Source organism: Pieris napi, chromosome 9 (assembly GCF_905475465.1).
Source record: "Pieris napi chromosome 9, ilPieNapi1.2, whole genome shotgun sequence".
NCBI lineage: Eukaryota > Metazoa > Arthropoda > Insecta > Lepidoptera > Pieridae > Pieris > Pieris napi.
Genome location: NC_062242.1, coordinates 5,129,538 through 5,154,847, shown reverse-complemented (window position 1 = coordinate 5,154,847; position 25,310 = coordinate 5,129,538). Strand labels below are relative to the sequence as shown.

Sequence of the window (25,310 nt, the reverse complement as noted above, 5' to 3'; positions counted from 1 at the left end):
CCTAGTATGAATGGAATATGCAACATTTCTGAATAACTCGATATCTGGACATTATAAAATCAATAACGACATGATTTCAGACTTATTTCATTGATGAACAAAATATTTAATACCAATTTCATACAAGGGCTGGCAACCTATTGGTTAAAACTATAATTTATTTTATTGCTGAATTATTTTTTTGAAGTTCGACCTGGACCTAAAAACCATTACCGAATAGGGTTATCTTCGATCAAATATAGAAAGATTACAACTGATATTTTTATCTCAAAAGAAATCATTTATACTGACTACATTCTTACATATTGATATCTATTTTTGCGATCAGGTTTGAAGTTCTACGGTTGTTATACCTGTTTTAGAAAATTCAACAATATTCTAATCGGAGAAACATTCTAAGGTTGTAAAGGTGGTGGTTATGTAAGTATAAACGTTTAGTCGTCACTTCGTCTACAACTTCAAAACAACCACAACGGTTAGGTACATTTACCTAGTTCGCAATTGAAATTTATCGTTGTGTCGAAATATAACATCGATCGATTTCTATTCATGGCTCAATGGATTTGTCAATAGAGTTAATTTTTCGTGAAGTGTTTGTGAATACTACGAAATAGGGTAGGTAAGTATGTACTTTTGGTGTATTAAGACCCTAAATGCGAAAGTGGTTAAACGTTCAATATAAATGTAAGTAATATTTACTTTAAACTGCAATTTCAAGGAAACCTTTAACAGTTATTTATTATCTCTTTCCAGTAGCCTTTAAGGAAAATTAAATTAAATTTTAATTTCTCCGCGAATACCTAATTAGGGACATTGAAATAATCTTTACACTTATTACTTGGTAGTGTAATGATATAAGGATCGTAGGTACATATTAATAAACAAAACTGCATAAATTATACTTATTAAGATTGTTCTGTACGTTCTGTTGTGTTAAACCTTTTTTTATATTTCGTCTGTTGCTTCATGGTTATAAAAAGGAATGCTTGATCAAAGTTTAACGCGTTCAAACATAAACTAAATATATATACCTGAATATTACTAAAACTACAATAATGAAATCATAATACTAAAAATACTACTATGAAGTTTACCTTATTTAAGAATAAATATCTCGAAGAAGTTTGTTATTTTCCTTAAAGGCACAATTTTTTATTTGTTTTTGCAATAAATTTAGCTTGTTTTTTATTTGTGAAAATTTCCCTAAATTAAAATAAAAAAATAATATTCTAGTCGTTGGACACTAGTAGACTGTGGCTCCATAGAAGTCTGATTCGATAATAATAGGGATGAGACCAAAAGTACTATCGCCAACTAATTAGAAGATCGTTTATTCGACACCTAGCATTCATTAGTAGAGGATTTTCTCATAGGCACCCGTACTATCGACATAGGAAATTTAAGTTGCCGCCAATTCACAAAAATAAATGACCAATGAATGCAATATACTACATTAGGTTACCAAAGAGTTCTAAAATTCAAAAGAAGTTTTCATAAGCAATGTTTCTAACTGACCAGTTCTAAACATTTTCAGTGTTACCCACGTATAAACATCGTTGTAAACTGAAATATCGTAGACACCAAATTAAAATAGTAAAATAATGAACCTGCTATATTGATATTATGATACAAGTTTAGTAGCAAAAATACAATACATGTCATACAGAACAGACTAAAAAAATACATCAATTAATATGTTGTTTTACCCAGAATTAAAAACGTGCTACTTTTTATAATTACCTTTGTAAGAAAAGAAATTTTATTTAAATGAGTTACTACTAGCAAATACCAAGACAATACTGATGTCGATGCTTTTAAATAATTACTGTATGTACAAGATTTTAAGTTAATTCCAAACGCAACCTAGATTGGCCATTTTTATCTAACTACGACATTTAGGATTGATTAGAATCGAGAAAACCTTTCTTACTGATAATTCTAACAATTAATTTTTAACATACTTCGACATTGAATATTTTCTTTCAGATGAAGTCCGATATGATGTCTTGGGCATGTCCTCATAAAGTTATCGTGATGTTGAGTTTACTATCATTTTCATTGTTTGTATCCACGATAGCATTGTCAGTCAAAAGCACAACACATAGAGTAGAAGGAAATATTTTAAGTACTGACATTTCAAAAAAAACTAAGACAAAAGAAGATCATGTAAGTACATATCTATAGTTATATAGGTGAACGTCATTTTAAAAAGCATTGTGGAGTAAATAACTTGTAAATATTAAAAATAATCACTAATTTATCAAAAAATCCGTAATTAAAAATATGTATTTTTATGTACATAAGTCACGTGACACAAACCGGTCAGGAATCAGGATCAGTGGAATTGACCAGGCCGGCATGCTTGTTAACGTATATTATATACGTCTGTCTAATCCTCTTTTGGGATTCATTTCGTTACAGATTATTTTTTAACAAAATATCCAGTATATGAAATTTGGATGAAATTGACGCAATGCTGTTCGGAAGTTTTCATAAATAATTGCGATTTTTATACTGTTATATTTATTTACAATAATTGGTAATTGAAGGAAGATGTTGCATCTCCTTTCGAAGCATTTTGACATCTTTGGCACATACTTATATCACGGGGTTTCTTATTATCGTATTTGAAAATTTTGTCACAGCCTGCCATTTGAATGTACACAGAAATCACCATTAAAATTTCACACAAAACGCAGAATAACAGGTTTTTTTAGGTTCCAGAAGTAATCTAAAAATGTTTTCTTTTAATCCTGTTAAATAACCAATTGGTGTTTGACAAGTTTATAAAAATTAGTCTTCACCCCTTTCTTATTCACGAAATCTGAATCAGTCTAAATACACGGTTTTTATTGCTTACTCGTCTCTTTCTATCGAACTGAATTTTTGGGTATGATGAAAAGAAAACAGGGTCATTGCGTGATTTTGATTTCACGAATAAAGGGGTACATCTTAACCAAACGGGGTGCGTTTTCATTTTTATACTATAATATATAAACGCGTTTACGTTACAGGTTATAAACTACCGACTTTCAAGAGATGTGAGGCCGTTAAATTACACCCTAATATTATGGCCTGACTTAGAAAGAAGGTGTTTTAAAGGGCAAGTAACAATAAGAATGCGCGTCTTACGACCAACAACCAATATTGAGGTTCATGTTAAAAATCTATCGATCAACTATGTTGATTTCAACGACGATGCAAACAGATTTGTGCAAATAAATACAACAAATTTAATACCAAAAAGGGAGGTTTATGAGGTGCAGTTTGGACATAATGAAATCAGTGAAGGGGTGTACAAATTAACTTTAAATTTTACTGGGAAACTTGACACAGGAATTGTCGGCTTTTATCAAAGTAAACTGCGAGGTGGCCTGTAAGTTGGCGTTATTTCATATTAAGTAGTTTTAAATTGGCTTAAAGGTCTCGTTACCAGGCCATAAAATTAAAAAAGTGTGTGCGTACAAAGTACACGTGTCAGAAGTGAAACTTCTTTGGCAAACTAATTTTTAAGTCTTGTTCATATTTATACAAATCTTAAACTTTAAATTTCCGAGACTTAGAGGGAGGGAAAAAGGAGATATGTAAGGAATTTTATGAATTTAATTATCATTAAAATATTAAAAGTTTCCAAAATTAATACAAATCATAATTTTTTTAATATTTCGATAATATAATTTTTCGATAATAAAAACACGTGGCATTTTAATTTACAATTCGTCATTTGAGATTTCAATAAATTATTTTACATAAAATATAAAATACTCAAATAGAATACGCAAATGTCCTTTATTACTCAAAATATACGAGCAATATTATTATAATAAACGATCTATTTTCTATAATTCTGTAGTCATGTTTCACACAAGAACCTACATAGGACGTTACCTACATAAAATTAAAATATTATATTCTTATTTGCTCACGTTTAGATTGTGGTTTAGAACCTGAAGTAGCAGATTTGAATACAAACCTATTTATTGATGGTTTAATCCTCAGAAAGGTTTATTTGTTTTATGTCCACTTTTTATAAACTGTTTAGTTTATAATTATTAACTAACAAGGAGCATAAAATAATTTGTTTTCCTTTATCGTGATACCTATACGTTTAAAAAAATCGTATAACTCATTATCATCGAATAACTACATAGAAATAACACTAAAGGACTAGGCATTTGCAGATATTTGTCATTATAGTCAGACTTTTATGCTTTTTAAAAGAAATTAAATTGTTTTTTCTATTATTGTACGCAGTTTGCTTATTTAATAAACTATACGGTAGTGTCGGACATCGGTTGACTAGTCGGTGGCATCAACATTCAACATGCCAATAACCACAGGGCACAGACTTGCTTTGATGGTTGACAGTTCACTTACAGTAATGACACCTTTCATATGAGATCAAAGATGTATTCATAAAACTTCGAAAATCCGGGAAAGTTTTGAGAATGTTTATATTTATAATTTACTATTTTAGATAAGAAGAAATTAAAAAAGGGTTGGAAAATTTAACTTTGCTGCTAGATGTTATTAACGCTGTATAACTACTGGGTTTGACTCTATGTTGAAAAAAACTTTTGTTTTTGCCTTTAAGAAAATATACCGACAGAATATTAGTTGTAAACAAGGTTTTCTATATAGCCGGTCACTCAGCAGTAGTGATTGCGAAAAAATAATGGAAACATCCAAGATAAAGTTATCTGAAAGATTGTCCCAGTTAATCCACCCTGTGAATTACAAGTTAAAATTAAATCCTGATCTTGAGTCAGGGAAATTTCTAGGAGAAGTGAGCATAAATGTTATCGTCGATGGTGAACGAGATAATTTTTCTTTGCATACAAAATTCTTACATATCAAAGATGTAAAAGTGACTAGTGGCCACAATGAAATAACAGTACAGAAATATTTTGAGATTAAATCATTAGAACAATTATATATTCAATTTGATAAGAAAATTCATGTTGGAAGTTATGATATAAATATTGAATTTAGTGGAGATTTGACTAGGAACATTGTAGGTTTCTATCTCTCTAGGCTTAAAGCAGGAGGGTAAATATCAGTTTTAATAAATAAGACCGTTGAACTTCTGTAATTGTAAAATGTTAGGGAAATAGGAATGTCTCTGCTGGTTCACCATAACTTATTTCTGAAGAAGTTTAATTGATATATATTTAGCAATTATATTTATTGATATTTGCTTTTCTTAAGATCTTCAGACATTTATAATTAATGGAAAGAAAACCAGTATGTAACCAACAAATAGATAGAGATTGACTACTTGACAGTAGAACATTGGCAGATTTATCTTGCAGTGTAATTGAAGATCTTTATTTATTTTACTGAACTTCTTTGTTTCAGTTCTATGGTGGCAAGTAAATTTCAGCCGACATATGCTCGCCAGGCATTCCCATGTTTTGATGAACCTGATTTTAAAGCAACATATGACATAACCTTAGTCAAGCCTATTGATTATGTTGCACTCTCAAATATGAATGTAAGATTATTTTTATAAGGTAAACTAATAATATTACTATGGTATGCAATATTTATACGAACCAGAGGTTATGATTCTCTATCTTTATAATTTAAAACTCCAGTATATTTCAAGGCTTCAAGGCCTATTGCCTATTAGGTTGTTAATGTAAGAAAATATGTAATCATTTGAAATTAGCGATATCTGTATTTCTATTACATTTTTTGATTTCTTACAAAAACTAAAACTTTACTTTTTACTCTCACAATTTTAAATATTCAAAAATAGGCAATATAGAACAAGTTTAATGAATTTAACTTGCATACTTGTTTAAAGATAGTCAAATATCAATCATATTTTTATCTCTTCATTTAATTTTAAGACTGATAATTCAATTTTGCTTATAGGAAATATCAAAATCTGTGGATAAATCTACAAAAACAGAAACTGTAACTTTTGCTACAAGTGTTCCTATGTCCACATATCTAGCCTGTTTTGTTGTATGCAACTTTGATTACAAAGAAACACTCATAAATACAAGTGGTATTGGTAAAGACTTCACTTTACGATCATTTGCTCAGAAGCAACAAACGCATAAAATTGATTTTGCTCAAGATATTGGAAAACGAGCTACAGAATTCTATATTAAGTATTATGAGGTGCCATACCCTCTTCCTAAACTTGGTATGTAACGTTGAATACTATATTATATTTTACAATCTGTCACAGGAATGCATTTTGTTTGCAAAATGTCTTGGATTTTTTTTACACAAGTCTTTATTATAACAAAAAAAAAAACTTTTTCAGATATGATCGCGATTCCAGATTATGTATCAGGTGCTACTGAACACTGGGGTTTGATTACATATAGGGAAACATCCTTTCTGGTCGATGAGGCCACAACATCATCGCAGAATAAAATCAGTGTGGCCAATACAATTGCACATGAGTTGGCACACATGTGGTTTGGCAATTTAGGTAAAGTGAAAATATTTGTATTAACAATACAGTAGTAAATTTTTGATTTCGCTTACCCAATATAAGATATAGTAAGTCTGGGATTTTGAGTAATTCATACAAAACTTCATTTTATAATTCCATATACCATTTAAATACCTTTTCCTTAATATTAACTGACTGAATAAAGTACCAATTAGACAAGATAGCTCAAAAATCTATTAAAGAATCTTAATGCCAACATAAATACTTATACTGTTGACTATAATCTTACGGATGATAGTCGAAAGAATGGAGTGCCCCTATTTACGACACTGCTCCGACATCTCCGCAGGGCTTTGTACCTGATAGTTTTTATTTAACTACTTTTTCCTTATTTTTTCTAATTCTCTAACATAGATCTTAAGAAACTATTGTTACTAACTCACTAATCAATCAATGGACTGTATTTGTCTGATTAATAAAATTATTATTATTATATAATGTTCATATGTTAATCTGAAAAATCTTTCAAATTTGACCAATTAGTTTATAATTGGTTATACTTAAGTGCTGATTTATGTTGCATTTGTATTAAGTAATATTTTGGACTACTATTGGAATTGCATAAAGTAAATACAAAAAAAATCATATGTCGAATTGACCGTTATTAGTTTTTTTTTTAAATCGATTAAAAATAGCGTAAACTTTTTAGCGTAATAACGTAATAGCTTTGAGGATCTCTATTACAGAAATGCTATTAAAACTTAATTTTTTCTCATTTCAGTGACAATGAAGTGGTGGGATGAAGTTTGGCTCAACGAAGGTTTTGCGTCGTATATGCAAGTGAAATCATTGAATGCTATTGAACCTTCCTGGACTATGGTAATTTTAATTATCTAACTAATGGTTATGACCGTCTTCATGATTGTTATTTTATTATCCATAACACTAATATGAATGATTTATAAAGTAAGCGATTTCGATATTGAGTTTTCACGTAATTCCAAGTTAGAATCGTCAGTGACGTCATTAGGGTTCTATGTTAGAGAGTAGCAATAGCTTTGAGGTCGCTCTTGGAGTCGGTAGACGTAGAGATTATAATTGTCTGCGTGTGTTGCGTAAGCTTGTGTGTGGTTGCGTAAGCACTAATCTCCTAGAATATATGAAAAATTAAACAACAAGAAATTAACCCAGTAATATGTCTGCGAATGACTACATTTATGATAATAGTACCTACTACAGTCGAACAGGTTCTACTGACTACTAATAATAATACTAAATCATTCTTTTTTTAATTTATTATACTTAAACGTAGTTCTATATATGTTTTATTTATACAATAATTTCAGCCATGTTAAGCTTTAGAAAGAACAAGAATTCTATACAGTGAAATACTTAAATGATTATCAACTATCATTGAATATGTTGCGAGAGTAACTGTCAAAGTCAAAAACGTATTAGATTTGATACGGGAGTTATACTTTGCGCAATCTCGACTCTGAATTTTTTACCCTACCTAAAGTAAAACAACTTAGTAAGATTAATAAAAATTTAATGTTTATAAATAAGAGAGCTTGTTTTGTTTTAGCTGGACCAATTCCTAACGAAAACTCTGCATTCAGTTTTAGTGACAGATGCGAAGTTGTCAAGTCACCCTATAGTTCAAAAAGTGGAGACACCAGATCAAATCACCGCCATCTTTGATTCTATATCGTACAATAAGGTAATTTTTATTTGTTTAAATTTATAATTCAGGGTCGTATTTTATTAGTAACTTTAATAAAGATCTGTCGAACCAATTCTATAATTTGACAGAACAGAGTCAGAATAGAATATTGTGCGTATGTAGTTCGACTAGAGTCGTAGTAGCTTTAAAAAAATACTCTTCTAATTCTGAACCTTGCTGATTATTTTTAGGCAGTTAATGAACATATGGCAGAGTCTAAAAGACTCTGTAAAACAAAATTGTAAATGTAATTTTAATATGTTAGCATATGTTATTTTATTTCACATCTTTGGTAAACATTTTTGCAATTTGCTAATAAAACATTCATAGAAAACGATTATGTCTAGTTCTTTTTTAAGTAAATTAAATAATATTGTAGGGTGCATCAATTTTAAGAATGTTAGAGGGCTTTATCGGCGAGGAAAACTTCCGTAAAGGAGTTTCAGATTATTTAAAGAAGTACAAATATGGCAACACCGTCACTCAAGAGTTACTATCTTCACTGGAGCCATACTTTAAAACTCTTTATCCACATCTAAGCCTCAAGTAAGTGTTAGATAAATTGCATTTAATAATGTCATTTAAATGAAACATTATTTGAAGTTGCTATGAATAAATTCTAGTCCGATAATTCTGCGATTCCGGATAAAATAAATAAAAATATTTAAATATTGTAACTACGTTGAGGTCAATAAATAAATTTCGTCAATCGATCGATTAAATAAAATATGATTCAATTCAATAATATTGTACAATGGATTTTTTCTTTTTCTTTTCTGAGCTTTGGTTATGATGCGATAATTATCTGTTTCGATTATTTCTTTCTTCGGATAATTGTATAAATGACTCCAGCGAAGTAATATACACTAGACCACAGACGCATTGTTGCGTCGTTCTTTATGGCCGCATAATATCCTTACAACATTTGAAACTTTGTAAATTCTATATTGTATTTCCATTTTTGTAAATGTATAAAGGGGCTGCCTTAACTACTGTCTTAACTGTCTCACAAATAACTGGTTTTAACTATAATTAAAACTGATCTATGATATTGTCGATTTTATGATCAATAGCCATATTCTTAATTTTAACAATGCCATGTTGAAGGTTTTTCCTTAAAATAACATTTTCACAGATACATAATGGATACATGGACGAGACAAATGGGATATCCCCTTATAACAGTGAGGCCTGCGGCTAACAATATTTATATATTGACACAATCAAGGTTTCTCTTAGACCCGGCTGCGACTTATGATGATGACTCGGAATTTCAGTAAGTATACTATACTGTTATAGATAATTTAGATATTTTCAAAGTGCCCAGTTACTTTATTAACTTTACTACAGTTATCCGGAAACTTCACGTTAAAATTAACAAGATTGTTGTCAAATGTTTTATTAAGGGAATTGAGGTGCTAAGAATGTTTACTATTTGAAATTGAAATTAATATATTAGATACCAGTCTTGTCAAATTGGAACCTTAAAATAGTTGAATTTAAAAACCAACCAATTTTTTATTAAATAATTTGTGGGGGATTTAAGGGAGAATGGAAAACGACAGACGCCAGAAACGTTTTGTGATTTGGTTAACGAACGAATGACGTGTCACCGCGTCTCGGACTAGTGATGTTGTTCACCAATCACAATAGAACGCACCGTCGCGTCGTTTCGACGTTCCTTTCACATGTAATTGATATTGAACAGAAAAATTACACTTTTTCCAGAATTTTATTTATTTGTTTTCCAGTATCTCAGTCATAATAATAATATCTACAATTATACAATACATACAATCCCATAAGAATACACATTTAATCACAAACATAACACACTTATTATAAAAATTTAAATCTTTTTCTCCTATAACGTTTGTCTAAATTATAAGTTGCATTATTTATCATAAACGACAGTTATCAAGTTTTTTCTATGTTCTTCAGTTATCGTTGGTATGTACCTATAACGTATTCAACGAGTAAAGAGAAGCGTGACGATATACTATGGTTTGCTGATACGTCGGATAGCGGTAAGAATTACTTTAATATAGGGATTTATACTTAATCAATCAGTGCTGTGGAGGAAGGATGATGTTTCTCCGACCTGAATGGAGGATCCTCGACAACTCTAACCACTGACTGGTCCCTAAGTGGCCCCTAAGGTCGAAAAGTTAAATATAGCGTTCGGTAAAACTCCGTTGGCGCGTTTCAGAGTTTGACGTCATCGAGGTGATTGTAGCCGTAGAATGTGGGTTCGCTACAGACTACTATAGAGTACAGAACTGTACACAATAAACTATTTCATAATACGGTTATAGAGTCTGGCTAATGAAAGAAGATAACGAAAACGCGGCAAATTAAAAAAAATGTATGGTATCCCTAAAAGTTTGATTTATTTTGTGGATTAAACTTACTTGATTCTTGATTTTATTTTATTATTTTTTACATTGATTGTAACTGTATTTCTATGAAATTAAATAATATACGTGTTTAGACTTTTACTATTGATACTTAAAATGACTATTGACATGGCATTGCATGGAAAACTAAAACTATATTTATTATAAAACACAACTTTTTTCGGAATAATCAAATCCTGCGAAACGAAATATTCTATCAAATAAAACAAAGTTTAGGCTATTATACCTGTTAACTATTCGGAAAAAATATATAATAGAAATAAAAATCAGTAATTGCATGAAGTATCAAGAGAATAAATCATACTAACCTAAGAAATTCAATGACATTCTGTGTTGCCATCCGATAGTTTTCAAATAATTCAATTATCTTCTTTCTATCAAAAGGACTACCTTTTACTACTTTGTAACTTCTCCATACATAAGTACCTACTCAAAAAATATTTTTTATACAATTGAAATTTAGCGCGTAAACTATATTTTAATATATATATGCATAAAAATTAAATTTAAAAAATATATAATTTCAGTGGAAATATCTCTCAGCGACGATGAAAAATTGTTAAAAATCAATAACAATCAAATGGGCTATTACAGAGTTAACTATCCGTTGGATATGTGGAGTCAGATTATCGAGCAACTTAAAGTTAAATCTAATATGGTAAGATGCTTTAGTAACCAATAACCGTCGCGGTCGTTTGGTACATATGCGTGTAAGATACGTTTCCCGGGGAAATAATATTTATTTTCGCTTAGTAGCCGCAGAAGTCAAAAGCATTCATATTTTCGATTCCGTTTGACACAATTAAACGTAATGTGTCATTGTTTTTATCTTTCGTTTAATATTTTCACGTCCTGTGTTGTTTTAAATTTGTTTCTGGGGTGAGTCTTTAGATTTGTCTTTTTAAACTAAATAAATAGCGTCATCTGCGTAAAATCAGAAAATCAATAATCTAGTAGCGCTGCAACCCTATATGTGATTGCATCCATTTCTTAGATAATTATTATTTCATAGACAAATAGATGATCAGCCTTCTGTCTGACACATGTCGTTGATTTTTAGATTAGAAACATACCAATTTCCTCACGATGTTTTCCTTCACCTTACGAGCTCGTGTTAGATAGAAAGTCGATTGGTTCCCGGCCGGGGATCGAACCTACGACCTCAGGGGTGAGAGTAGCACGCTGAAACAAGCCACTAAACGATATATTATACATAACTTTTGTATTTAAGATTTTTTTTCATTTCAATTGAATTTTGTACTTAAAATAATTTTCAGCTAACAATATCAGATAGGGCCCATTTACTGGATGATGCGTTTGCTTTATCAGATGCTGGTATTTTACCATATGACATAGCACTGTCACTCACACAATACCTTCCCGTGGAGAAAGATTTTGTCCCGTGGGAAACAGCTTCAGCGAAATTCAGTCATCTGTCAAAGAAACTCATTAATACCCCTGCGTATGAAAATTTGAAGGTAAGTTTTAAAAAAATTACAGGCTGTGCCTATTTTTGGACGACGTCTTTCAAAGCGCAAAGCTTGGTCTTGTTCTCAGATTTCCGTATATTTTTTTAAAGTAGGGGTTGGAACGCACAATCTAGAGAGTGTCTGTAAAATAAAAAATAAAATAAAATATGTTTATTATGGAACATAAGATACATGTATCACTTATTCCACGTCATTAAATTTGAATTTGTAGACTTCCCTACTCATCGGCAAAGAAAACAGAGGGTGTAGGCCGAGAGAAAAAGCCGGAGTAAAAAACTCTCGGTACTCTTTTAAAATATCAAATAAAGATAATGATATATATATATATCTGATATAATTCTAGGCGAACACTGCTCTGAACTATTAGGAACTTATTTTACACTGTAAAAATAATAGAAAATTTGTGTCTTATCGCTTATTTAAGGATAGTAAAAAAAAATAATAGCCTTTTAATTCAGATACTTTTTCATTTAAATACGTTTCTATTTCAATCTTTTAGGTATCTGTGTGCTCTTTTTTGGCAAAAACCTCCTCCAAATCCCGCTATTCCTCTGCGAATTCCTGAAGAGACCTGCGGTTTCTTTAATGTGGTCTATCCACCTTCTAAGTTGTCTTCTTTCTCTTTCGTTGGCACCAGTTTAGTAGTTTTTTGCTCCACTTTCCTGTTCCTCTTGCCATGTGCCCCGCCCATTTCCACTTTTGTTTATTTATTTTTAATGTAACATTCTCTTCTTTGTGTTGACTATTCTTTTCTTTCCTATCATACATCGCTCCATCGCTGCTGTATGCTGCGCTTTAGTGGGTACCCACATGTTATCCATTATTTAAGGATACTTATGTATTAAAAAAAAATATGGATTGTTGTACTATAGGCTCTTTGACTTTATGAAAAATATACAGAAATATGTCCAAAACATGCCTTTAAAAATCATTGTGGAGTAAAATGACTTGTATAAATATTGTTTTTTATACCTCACCTGACACACAACGGTGACTAGTCGAATCAACAAAGATGTAGTGTGTTCGTAAATATTATTGTATATATCCATACTCTCATGTAGTTTAATAGAGACTGATTTTGATAGAAATATCTACAATAATGTTTAATAATGACAATAAACTCATATAGAGTGAAATTTTACGTACTGTGGACTTGAGAAAAAAGCTAAGTAAAGGTAATTTGAACCGAACTGTACTTAAAATACAAGCTTTTTACTTTAGTTTTATGGTTGGTTTCCGATTTAATTGGATCATCTTATTCAACCACTAATCTACGATCGTTCAACTCTGACATAGAAGCTAGGGATTGTGTTATAAAGATTTTATTTAATTTTCAGAAATATGTTCAGCACCTCATTTCTGGTCTATATACGGAACAAAGTTGGGAGAAGACGAATTTGGATGTGATTCAAGGGTAATATTCGCATGCATAAATATCTTTTTGTGTAACATAACTTTGATGAATATATTTTTTATATTATAATTTACATTACATTTGAATGCGTTCTACACATAATATCATATTGATGAGACTATCTGACAGTTTCTCAGACCTCTTATTTTGATGGGAAAGAGCCAAACTAGCAGGCGGATTATTTAGACAGCTTAACGCCTACACTTGCAAGTGCGTTGCCGGCCTTTAAGGTAGTAGGTATGGCCCCTAAGTCGATTTATAAATACCTGGAATGGCAGCTTCCGTCAAGTGATCGTGCGCGGCGAGAAGTTTCTTAAAAGCGCTCTGTCACTCAAAATGTCAAATTATGTAAATAATATTCTCGTTTTTATAAAAGACATATAAAATACATATCTTATAAATTGTAAATATAAAATGTATATGTATTATATTTGATATGATATATGAGTATTGAGTATACATTAGTTTATAATTGATAGATTTTTTGCAGTTTGCTACGAACGAGAGTTTTGACATTAGCTGCTTCGAGCGGTTTGCCTGACGCTGAGCGCAGAGTGAGAAATATGTTTCTGAACTGGTTGAACTCTCACGGAACTAATACTATCATAGAACCTGATTTACGAAGCTTAATTTATTATTATGGTAAGATGCATTTACTTCAAAATAATCTAGTGACCGCTATTTCTTTTACCTAAAGTCACATCTTATTATAGATCATCTATTAAGCCTCTGTTTTTAAATAATAATTTTAATAACGACCACAAAACAATATATATATATATATAGCACACAGAAATAAATCATTTGAGGAGGTCTTTCATAGTTCGTTTAAAGTTAAACTATGGATTTATAGTAAAGTAAAATAATGCGTATTAATAAAACTATATAAATTTCGACATAAATATCGCGAGATAGATTTAATATACAGTGTATTATAACGTATAACTATAACTCTTTATAACGAATTTCAAGGGACCGCGCATTTATATTCGTTATAGAGAGATTTCGTTATAGGGAGAGAAGAACTAATGTATGTGCATTTACAATTTCTTGGATACGTACTAATCTACATTTATTATCAAAGGTATGAAGCATGCATCAGCAGAAGATTGGGAGAAATTGTGGGCCCTCTATCTGCAGGAAGAAGATGTACAGGAACAGACTAAACTGAGGTCCGCACTCTCAGCGCCGGAAGATGTCGCTATTCTCAAAAGGTAAAAAATTATGAGAGTTAGTTTTAGAGTCAATTAATTTCTGAAACCTAACCCAATCAATATCTAAATGGAATAGCAATCGTAAAATAAAAATAATACGAGACATTTTTGCATATAACATTTTAGTAATTTCGTGCGATACCTGTTCGTATTAATCTTCAATCTGGATCGGGTCCAGTCCAGAGGAGGTCTTTCCTGGGATATACGAACTCAAAAAACCTTTTAAAAGAAGGGGCATACTTCTCTCTTAAAGACAGGTCTCGCACCCACTGATATGGGTGCCCATGAGCAGCAGCAGCTGCTTTGTACGGTCCGTAGGCTCGTTTGTCATATATAAAAAAAGATCTATACATTGTACATCTAGGTGTCTTTGAAAATTATTTTTATGCTGAATTTGAAAATTATTTATATTCTGAATTTGACAATGAAAAAAAACAAGGCCTATCTATTCTAAAACTTCAAACTTAAATCAAGTTTTTTCTATATGAAGTTTGACATATTATATGACAGCACTGAAGACTGCTTAATATGGACGTAAGATTGTTTCTTTATACTTACGTTTCATATAAATAAATTGTTTCTTGAATAAAACGAACAGCATGGAATAAAATTTGTTTAAACGTATAATTTGTGTGAAAACTCGATACTTGAGAATTTAAAACCAAAATTAACGTTCGAATTATAATAATTATGGCTGTATCTCTAAACAGACAAATTAAATTCCTTTCCCTATCTAAATTTTATTAAAAGTATTAAATTCCTTTCAGATATCTTAATTTAGCTTGGGATGAGAAAAATATTCGTAGCCAGGATTACCTAAACGTTCTTCAGCTGATAAGTACTAATCCTTCTGGAAATGGACTGGTATGGGACGAGGTTCGAAATCGGTGGAATACACTTGTTGACCGTTTTACACTCAACAGTAGATACCTTGGCAACCTTATACCTGCTATAACCAGCGGTTTTAATACAGAGAAACAATTACAGGAGGTAAATATGGTTTTTGGTAAAAAAGTAATAATACAGTTCAAACATTCAAATACTTTACATTTTTCGTCTGTTATATAGTCCATACATAATCGGAATCTATATTTCCATTTATTTTTAAACGATTTATTTGTTTGGGAGCTCAAAATTTACCAATTTTTTAACTTAATGCTCTCAGTAAATGATAAAGATTACAATTATTAAAAGTTTTACTGAAATAAGTTTTTGAAGTTATACTTCTTTAGGCGCGTCATGAAAAATTGAGAGTGAAATTTTACGATGCGCGCGCACCGTGACACAAAATTATCAGAATGAAGTTGCCCACGGAAGATGCTACGGCATTGGACATAATTTTAAAACAACATTCGAATAATAATAGAATTTATGTTACACTTAATGTAAGAGAATAATAATAAATATTTATTTATTTAATTTTTCAAATGTATACTGAACTTTATTGACTATAATGACTCCTTTTCCAGTCTTTGATTATTTAATTGTAATTAATTATTTGCATGCAATCAAAAACTATTTTTAATAATGCCAAAGAAGTATAACTTCTTACGCGCGTACATAAGTACACGCACCCTTTTTTTTGTCAAATGGACACGATTTATAAACATTATTCTGATGTCCTAATTTTGTGCGTCATAATATTGCGTTATCTCACAAACTTAGGTTCAACTTACTGTTCCGCGCATTGATTTTATTCAACTTGCTTTTTTACTACTCACTACTCAAATACTTTTGTCACACTATTTCTAGAAAATTATATTGTTACGTCAACAATTTAAAATAAAATTATATTGAGGGTATCTGTGAACGCAGTGTATATCAAATGTATTATTTGGACAATACAAAATAATATATATCGTCATCTTTTTTTTTAATATTTTCTTATTTATTTCCTTTTATTCTATCACTAACTTACAACTAATTTAACAGAATCTTAAACAACACATAAATTTCATATAATTGAAGCAAGATAAGAACATCTTTTTAAAAACCAAATAGACAATTCAAAAAACAGTGTTATCAGTATTGAAATGAAATAATTGTATTTCAGATGATATCATTTTTCGAAGAGAATTCAGAGGCCGGCGCAGGCGCAAGCGCACGTCAAAGAGCGCTTGAGAATGTCCGTAATAATATCAAATGGACTTCTTCCCATCAATCGACCGTTGCTTCGTGGCTTGAAAACTATGTTAAGGCAATTAAATCTATATAATGGAAAATATAGTTGTTGAAATGCCTTATTAAGTTTTAAAATTTAAAAAATTACAAATGATGTATGTAAAAGTTACTTAATAAAAAATAAATCAACAAGTTGTTCCTTATTTCGCGTAGTATTCTATTACACTTATTCTAAATTTTATTACCTAAATATAGATAATTTAATAAATAAGAAGCCAATCATTTTGAGTATATTGAGTATATTTGAGAACTCATTTAAGCATATCGTAAGATAGTAATTTTAAATGAACTTAAAACCTTTTTACGAACTCAAAATGTTGTGAAAAACCGCGATTCCTTACCAGATGGGCAACTCTCTGATACTTATGGTGATAAAATTCGGTTAAGGTAAGGCCGGAGTAAGAAAGATTTAATGATACCGTTTTTCGTTTGATTATGATTGGTTAATATGTGGTACCTCTAATCCACTCACACGACACGTTAATTGGTCCATTCCATTAAAAATATTTAAGTAGTAAGTTATGGTGAATATGCTAGGTTTTAAAAAGCTTGTTACATTTAGAGTAATTGAAAAGTATTAAATAATGATACATATAAATGTTTTTAACAGTTATCTAAATTTATTTCTCTAGTTCAGACGTACGGCGAAGCACTGTGTAGTAACTGTATGCAGTTTTAATAATCTGTAAAAAAAGTTTTAATAACTCATAAAATATCCTATATTCGACACCAAACCTAACCCATCGCTCACTCCTAAATATGTATATTATACCTAGGATATTCATAAAGTTAATTGTTTTAATTTTCATGACAACTAAATTATGAAATTCGTCAGTGCTGGACGTTGCCCTAACAATTGAAGTTTTTGTGTTTATATTTTTGGCTAGCCGAATAAAGGAAGACTATACCGCTAAAGTGCCAACAAATAATGATAATATTTTTTATATATGTGATAAAAACGAACGACACACAAACCTGAATAAATGAGTGAAGATTCAAAACATTAAATGGGCCGGCAAAGAGTCTACAACTGTGAGACATGCCTGTGCATAAAATCGCAATTTCACGTCGCACTTTGCCACTAACACTCCACCAGGATGACGTAAATGGGCCATCCCCAATAAATACAGCACTCTGAAAAGGTAATTACACTTTATTACAAGGAAAATAAGCCTATTTAGTATTTTTAAAATTCCTATTATATCCATAACCAGAAGGTAAACGATAATAAAATTGTTGTTTTACTGTTTATCGTGTTGTGTGTAATCGTTTTGTAAATCAGAAGTAAAAATTAGATTTAAATTGATACCTTTCTCACTAAAATGCTAAAAATTATTCACTTTTACATAATGCATATGAATCATAAAATTATCTTAATTATATACTTAGATAATATTTAAGACCAAAATATAAAATTCAAAGAAAATTTTGTATAAAAGAAACAACTGTTATAACTCAGAAATGTTCTTAATTACCTTGGTTTGTACTGCATGTCCATAATGACAGTAAAGTAAAAGCTGTATAAGAGTCGCGCACATGTACTGTAGCAGAGAGATTAGCTGAGTGGCGCTTAGCTTCGTCTACAAGGAAATTCAAGTTATTTCAACCGTGATACAAAATAGTACAACACGTTTATACGCTCACTAAAAGCAAAGCGAATAGCGCGAGGTTCCAACAGCACGAAAAACAAGTAAAATAATTGTTAAAGTAATTTTTAATATATTATAAGCAGCAGTAAGTGTATTTGCATACGCAGTCTTGATTTCATCGGAAGGGCGTTCCATGTGGAATAGTATGCGTGTTAAGTTATACATATTGTATGAATAAATGTCAAAATCGTAATAATGATATCGCAATCTTATAGTAATCGTAATAAAGATTCCGTTTGGAAAGCTCAGTGCTTTTCTGGAATCCCTATTTTAACCGTATTTGCCATTGTACGCGTGGCATGGCTTTCGTGAGATAAGTTTATCATTAAGTGCCTCTAAATAAATATAAAATAAAATGCTTCTCATTAAAATGGTAAATTTGCGTTTGATTCGTAAAGTAGTATTAATTGCGTAGGTACTTACAGATTGTAGTTGTACCGCCACTGAACATAAAGTCAAGGTGGCTAAGAAAAAATATATACCGATGATATTCCTTATTAACTCATTCAATTTGTTGACCATGCTACAAAATAATATTCCAATATAAAAGTAGTGCCGATATTTTCAAAATACAGCTTTCTCTCAATTGATTTTAAATTTTGGTTTGATATAGTCTACCTCAAAAAACTTATAGCGTAGGTAAACAATAAATATAATATGTATTTGTGTTCGATAACATTGGCCTGTAGGGAGGTAGTCCAGAATATATAAATAAAAAATAGGTAGTCCATAAGATATTGGTGTCTTACTGTGCCTTCCAAGTCGAAACAATGATTCTTTTGTCACCCACAATCCGTGGAGTATTTTAAACGAAGTGCTTGACTCATGTAAAGTTTTATTTATCAGCTACGATACTTACCTTAACAATGTAACATGAATGAAATTACATTTTTTTATTCGGTAATGCGCTCTAGCATCTCTTTTCACATTCAAGTCAGATCGCTTCCCACTTCCACAAATTTGTTGGCTATATTCGTGTAGCGAAGAAAACTGACCACAAATAATTATCATTGTTCCCGTAGCAATTGTATCAAAGGTTATATGAATGGCCACACAGTATATCGATGCTATTAATTCGACGATTAATGTGAACACGTAACCAATAATACTGAGTTTGTCTAATGGTGACCAAATTGGTAATATATGTACCCTAAAGTCGTCTACGTTTCCGTTTGCATTGTACATCGCGTATCCAATAAATGGAGACAAAATATACACAACAGCGGTGAAACTATACATTTTTGTCAACCAACTGCTTGTAGTAGCAAACTGTTTCGTATATAATAAAATATGCGGAGAAAATGTTCTGTTTTCTTCATCCTCAGATTCGTAATTTACAGTTTTATCATCATTGTTCAATTGCTCGTTTTCAATATTGTAAGTATTCTTGTAGAGAAATCGCCAAGATTTCCTTCTTAACTGTAGCGATGTCAGCTTAATAAAACCCATTCCACAAAATGAGAGAACGCTGAAGCATGCAAACAGATGTTCTGGATCATTTCTGCTTCTAATCAAAGAAACAAATTGGGCCACATTCGTTATAAAGAAGCAAATAATACAAATCTTTGCGAACAAGTTCGTGCTATCTCGCAGCGGACCAAACCATAATCCCATCTTTTTGACCAAATGTTTGATTGTTACCTCCATAGTTGTACGTCGGTTTTGCGTCAAATATCTTATATAGTCTTCAGATAGCTCATGATTTCCTTTCTACAACAAACAGTTGATGCTTCAGATGAGTAATTATATTATTGGCGAAATGGACGGCATAGAAATGCCGAAACTCTAAACAGACTTAAAAAACCGGCCACGCACTCGCAAGCCCTTTAGCATTGAGAGTGTCCATAGGCGGCGTGATTACTTAACATCAGCCCTGAGATTCTGTAACTCACTTTTCGAACTCACACAGCGGTTTTCGCATCGGCGGTCGCCCTGAAATCAGTCGTGAAGCAGTCATTTTATGATTTGGCATTCTAATAAACAATAAACTACAAGCTCCCACCTTTTCAGAAGCCACCGCCGATGCGAAAACCGCTGTGTGAGTTACAGAATCGCAGGGCAGGTAAGCGTTTTGCCCGATTGCTTCCTGGTGTACAAAAAAAAAACACGGCAAATTATGAATTATTTTTCAAACGAACCTGACATAATTATTGGTTTATAAGCATTTGTTTGATGTTTTACTTCAAAATGGCTGACCAATAATGCGCTGCCGAATTTTAAAAATGAATTAGTAGTATATAAAGACTACGTTGCTGCTTTGAAGGTTCGTAACTCCCCCATGAATTAGATACAATAATGCTATTATTGTTAATTCTTTAGTAATTGGTGTGTCACACACGATATGCCGGTGACCACTTTTTTTATTTCTTAGGTAATGAGCCTCATATGTGATGATCACATTGTCTCGATCTAAGAGTAAGATTCGAGACTTAGCACTAAGTGTAATTTCTGTATGTTAAATCCAATACGTTGTTGACGAACTCTAATAGTGACGGGATCAATTAATTTTTACTCAATTAATAGAAAACGTTATAAGAATGTTTACAATTAATTAATCGTCGCGATGTTAAGTCAGTCGCGATACCCAAAACTATAATATACAGCCCTGCTATGGGTCTTGAAATCAGATTGCTTCCTCATTTTATTTTTATAGATATGAAGGGCCAAGGGGATCAACCTCCTGTACCTTACGTTTAAGATACGTACCCTAAGTTTAAGATAGTTTCCTCACCATGTCTTCAACGTACGAGCAAGTGTGGATTGTCGTGATTCGAGTGCCAAGAATAAAAGTCGCACACTTAAGAGATTAGGCCTGTTCTGCATTAAGACAGTGTAACTAACAAAGGTCAGATTTAACGTTTTATAAAATGTTGAGGAATCTTTTAGTAAACAACAGTTTCTATACGATATTGATTTATTAAGGATACAAAATGAGAAGCGTCAATGTTTTAACTGCGTTTAAATTTATTTATTTACTGTAATATATCACTAACCTTTGAGTTTTCTTTAACGTTTGGAATCATCGTTGATACCTCTGAAATAAGACTGACGTGAGGGTTCAAATAATAATTAAAACTTTGTTGATAATTACGTGAAATTACGTGTTGTAGTTTTATTATTAGTCTTTGTTAAAAACGTCTGTATAACAAAATTACAATATTTTTATGACGATGGCGATGAAACGCTCGAATCTCCGAGTTTGTGTTCGAATCGCACCCGTGTGGTATTTTTCAGTGTGCGCAATCAGCACTTACTTCTACAGCAAAAGAAAACATCTTGAGTATTTATGCAACATCTTAACTTATAAATAACAGGCGGAACTTAGCATTAATTGTGATTCATGATACTTATGATTAGCTTTTGTCATCGATTAAGTCTACTATGTTATTTGTAATTTTTTTTTATTAATAATATATAAAATTTAGTTAGACACCCGTGCCTCATTAATAATGTATGTTATCTGATTGTTATCGTACTAATTATTGCAAAAAGTGTTAATAAATAAATAAAACAACTAAACGTTAGTCGTAAATAATGTGTCACTATAAAAATCTTGCTTTAGAACTTCATAATTAGGTCATAATAAGGTATCAATTACAAAGTTACTTTTAATTGTAATTAAATAACTTTTAAACTAATTTCAAGTATTTTTTTAAGTAACCTCCATACTCGTTTACGTTGTATTTTTTCTGTATTATTTATTATCCTAAATATGTTGTTTAAATTTAAATAATAACCACATTATTTAAACAGTTTTGACACCGTCTATTATCGTCATTGGTATTTACGATTTTCACAGAAATTTACGAGTGACTATCCAAATAATGAAACAGACATGCTTTCTACGAAAATCTACGATAGCATCTACATTTGGTATTTTAAATATTATCCGGCCTGATTTATATAACAGTAGCACTGTTTTCATAAAATGCATTTGTTTTGCACAAGTTTTTCAGAGTCCCACCTTTTCCTTGTTACGAGGTGCGGGTGTTTATTAAAGAAAACCGTTTTACATAATAAATATAGTACATTACACAGCAGTATGTCGCTAATTATCTAAATTGTCTCTAACAGTAGATTTAAATGTGTTTGAAGTTTGTATTTTGCCCTTATAAATAACTATACTACATTTATATTACAATCTGGCTGATACGGCGAACTTCATACCGCCTAAAAGTCAATGAATGTCGGGTTACAAATTAGCTGAACTTAATGTATGATTTTATGTAATACATACGGAATAAATACAGAGTACCAACGATTTGAGTTGGTGCATAATTATGTATTACTTAATTAAGTAGCATGAAATATTATGAAATTAAAGACTGATTTTAGAAAGCATAGAGCAGTCCATACTTCGATAGTTCACAAATACCACGCATATACGATTTTCCATCTTGAGTTCTAACATAGTAATGCATAAGTGACCCCAAGAACATTAAATGTGTAAATGTGGGAATGTAACACACAACGATAAAAAGAATTATTATTTAAGAAATATTTATTAATATGTACATTATGAAATTTTTATTACGACGTTGTGAAAATTGTATCTAATCAATTATGTATCTACTGCGCATATTTCGTTTATTAAATAACATTTAAGGCGCTTAAATGACTCGTACATATTAAATTTCGTTTCCTTATGTAAAATGTTAACCTGTCCAAATTTCTAAGGCAAAATTTTGTCACGTTATCGGGTCAAATATAAATATATATATCTACATAAATACTTTAAAACTCGCCTTTAGAAATCATAGTAGCAATTCGTATTAGCAACTAAATTATATATTTGTACATAATTATAGAAAAATATTAACATTTAAAAACACTAAGAACTTTAATGGTCATACTAAGACCGAATTGTTACTAACGCTTACTTGAACTACTTATGGATATAATCTGAAATAAATAAGTTATTATTATTATATTGTTAAAAGTTAAGATACGAAGTTATTTGGAAGGAAGGTTTTGGAGGAAGAATGAGCCCACTGCTTTTCTCAGTGGTTCCATCGAATGTAATTTCCGTTACTTGAATCGTCGAACGATGTGTAGAGAGCAACGCAGATTACTTCGAAAAACAATAAAATTATTGGCGTTTTTCATTTTCTAAGTATTTTCATTGTTACCTAGGTAAAAATATGTAGGTAGGAGGTAGGTATGGTGTGTGTGTGTGTATTGCATTTCTTTCTACGATATAATTGATTGGGTGGAATATATAAAGACGATCCACTGCGAGCAAGTCACTTTTTAAGGTGAGTCATTGAGAAAAACAGCATAGAAGATTCGATTCTCTTCAGGAGTTTAAGGACTTAGGAAAGTAGTTTTTGACTAGGTATATGCCACTGCATGATAGGGGTTTCATAATTCATTTCACCGGTTGCCGTTACACAATTGCGGCATGCGGCTACTTTCAAAATGTCTTTCATTCTCGGGATTATGTTGGTGGCCAAATACTCGGCTTTGATGGAACCCGTTGTCAACGTACTCCATTCTGTAGACTAGACTAGACTTTGGACGTGGTCAAAGTCTCGGAACACGTTAAAAGGATTTTACTTTTAATTAAAAACCAGCGTGAAAATCCGGAAAAAGTGACAGTCGAAATTATAAAGGAAGCTACTGCTGTTGCAGAGAATGTCGGACTGGAGGAGGACATAACATCAATGCCGGGGAAACAACGTCATAGAAGCAATCATCCAGCAGAAAGCCCTTCAGAATACTGGAAGTGGTCTTTAGTAATACCATACTTAGATGCAATTATCACCTCCCTTGAAGAAAACACGCCATCATTCGCATTATCTAAGTAGCAGATGGCCCGGCGCAGATACAATAGATGACAACTGAAAATCTGAAACAAACTTGAATCTATTGCCCAGTTTTATGATTTACGGAACATAAAGAATAATTTGTACACAATTGTAGCACGATAGGCTTGATCTAATAAATGTAAACAGTTATTGATGTCCTAAAAATCCCCGCAGGTTATGTTTTAATTAAATATTATTTTTGTAAAATAAATAATTATTACTGTGTTTAAAAGTTTGATTTAGTTAGTCCGATTCGGGAGAACATTACGTGGAAGCCAATTTCAATTAATGATATTACAGAGAAAATCTTTATTATACGTTTTTTTTCGCTATTTATTTAATGTCACTAAATACAATATACGAAAGACTAAAGTTAAAAATATTACAGTCACGGTTATCGTTTAAAAAATGCTTATTAACTAACATATTTAGGAATTAATTTTTCTAACATAAAATTAATTATATACCTAATTTATACGAGAACGTGTAACTACAGACACCATTTTAAATTTCCTTCTAAATTATTTAAAATTAATATGACCTTTGCTCTCTGTTGCAAAGTAATTAATTTGCAAGATAAGTCTGAGTGATATCCACGTGCAGTATTCATATTTTGTTTCCTTTTTTGAATGTAAATTATAACTACATTATCTTAATATGTCTACGACTGCGAGTAAGTTGAACTACATATATTGTATATAGTTAATTAATATTATAATCAGTATAGACTATTATTTTTTATAATATTAGACTAATAAAAACTGATGGTGCCTTTGACTTATGCAGTAAAGTCGACGACGTATGGCATAGAAGGCTGATCACCCATTTGCCTATAAAAAATTCAATGATATTATATAGTGATGAAAAATATCAATGATATTACAATAACCTGAACCTTAGAATAGCCGATAAAATGTTAAAAAATGTGTCAACGATCATACGCGCAAATTAGATACACAAGGTTCTAATAAGATAAGTTGTTTAAATTTTGGTTAAAGGT

The 25,310-nt window shown here is 31.1% G+C and overlaps 2 protein-coding genes across 6 annotated transcripts; one reads left to right on the top strand and one right to left on the bottom strand.

Annotated features, from left to right (window-relative positions):
• The first annotated feature begins 441 nt into the window (after positions 1-441).
• Positions 442-16,997, top strand: LOC125052422 (glutamyl aminopeptidase). 5 transcript variants are annotated; one of them, XM_047653266.1, is made up of 19 exons: positions 442-619; positions 1,987-2,096; positions 2,151-2,166; positions 3,015-3,376; positions 5,359-5,494; positions 5,881-6,157; positions 6,281-6,451; positions 7,197-7,294; positions 8,001-8,135; positions 8,518-8,684; positions 9,274-9,414; positions 10,080-10,165; positions 11,083-11,213; positions 11,833-12,033; positions 13,383-13,459; positions 13,950-14,101; positions 14,544-14,673; positions 15,441-15,663; positions 16,727-16,997. In XM_047653266.1, the coding sequence occupies exons 2-19, from the start codon at positions 1,987-1,989 to the stop codon at positions 16,886-16,888; spliced, it is 2,775 nt and encodes a 924-aa protein (XP_047509222.1). In that variant the 5' UTR covers positions 442-619; the 3' UTR covers positions 16,889-16,997. The 5 variants fall into 5 exon arrangements, with proteins under 5 accessions (XP_047509222.1, XP_047509220.1, XP_047509219.1 ...); XM_047653264.1 differs by having other exon boundaries at positions 442-615; positions 1,987-2,166; XM_047653263.1 differs by having other exon boundaries at positions 1,987-2,166.
• A 117-nt stretch (positions 16,998-17,114) lies between these two features.
• On the bottom strand, positions 17,115-20,209 carry LOC125052423 (odorant receptor Or1-like). The gene is made up of 5 exons (XM_047653268.1): positions 19,363-20,209; positions 18,927-19,026; positions 18,330-18,434; positions 17,830-17,988; positions 17,115-17,537 (listed from the first exon to the last, which is right to left on the bottom strand). Exons 1-5 carry the CDS (start codon positions 20,148-20,150, stop codon positions 17,475-17,477), a joined length of 1,215 nt encoding a protein of 404 aa, XP_047509224.1. The 5' UTR covers positions 20,151-20,209; the 3' UTR covers positions 17,115-17,474.
• Positions 20,210-25,310: the final 5,101 nt, after the last annotated feature.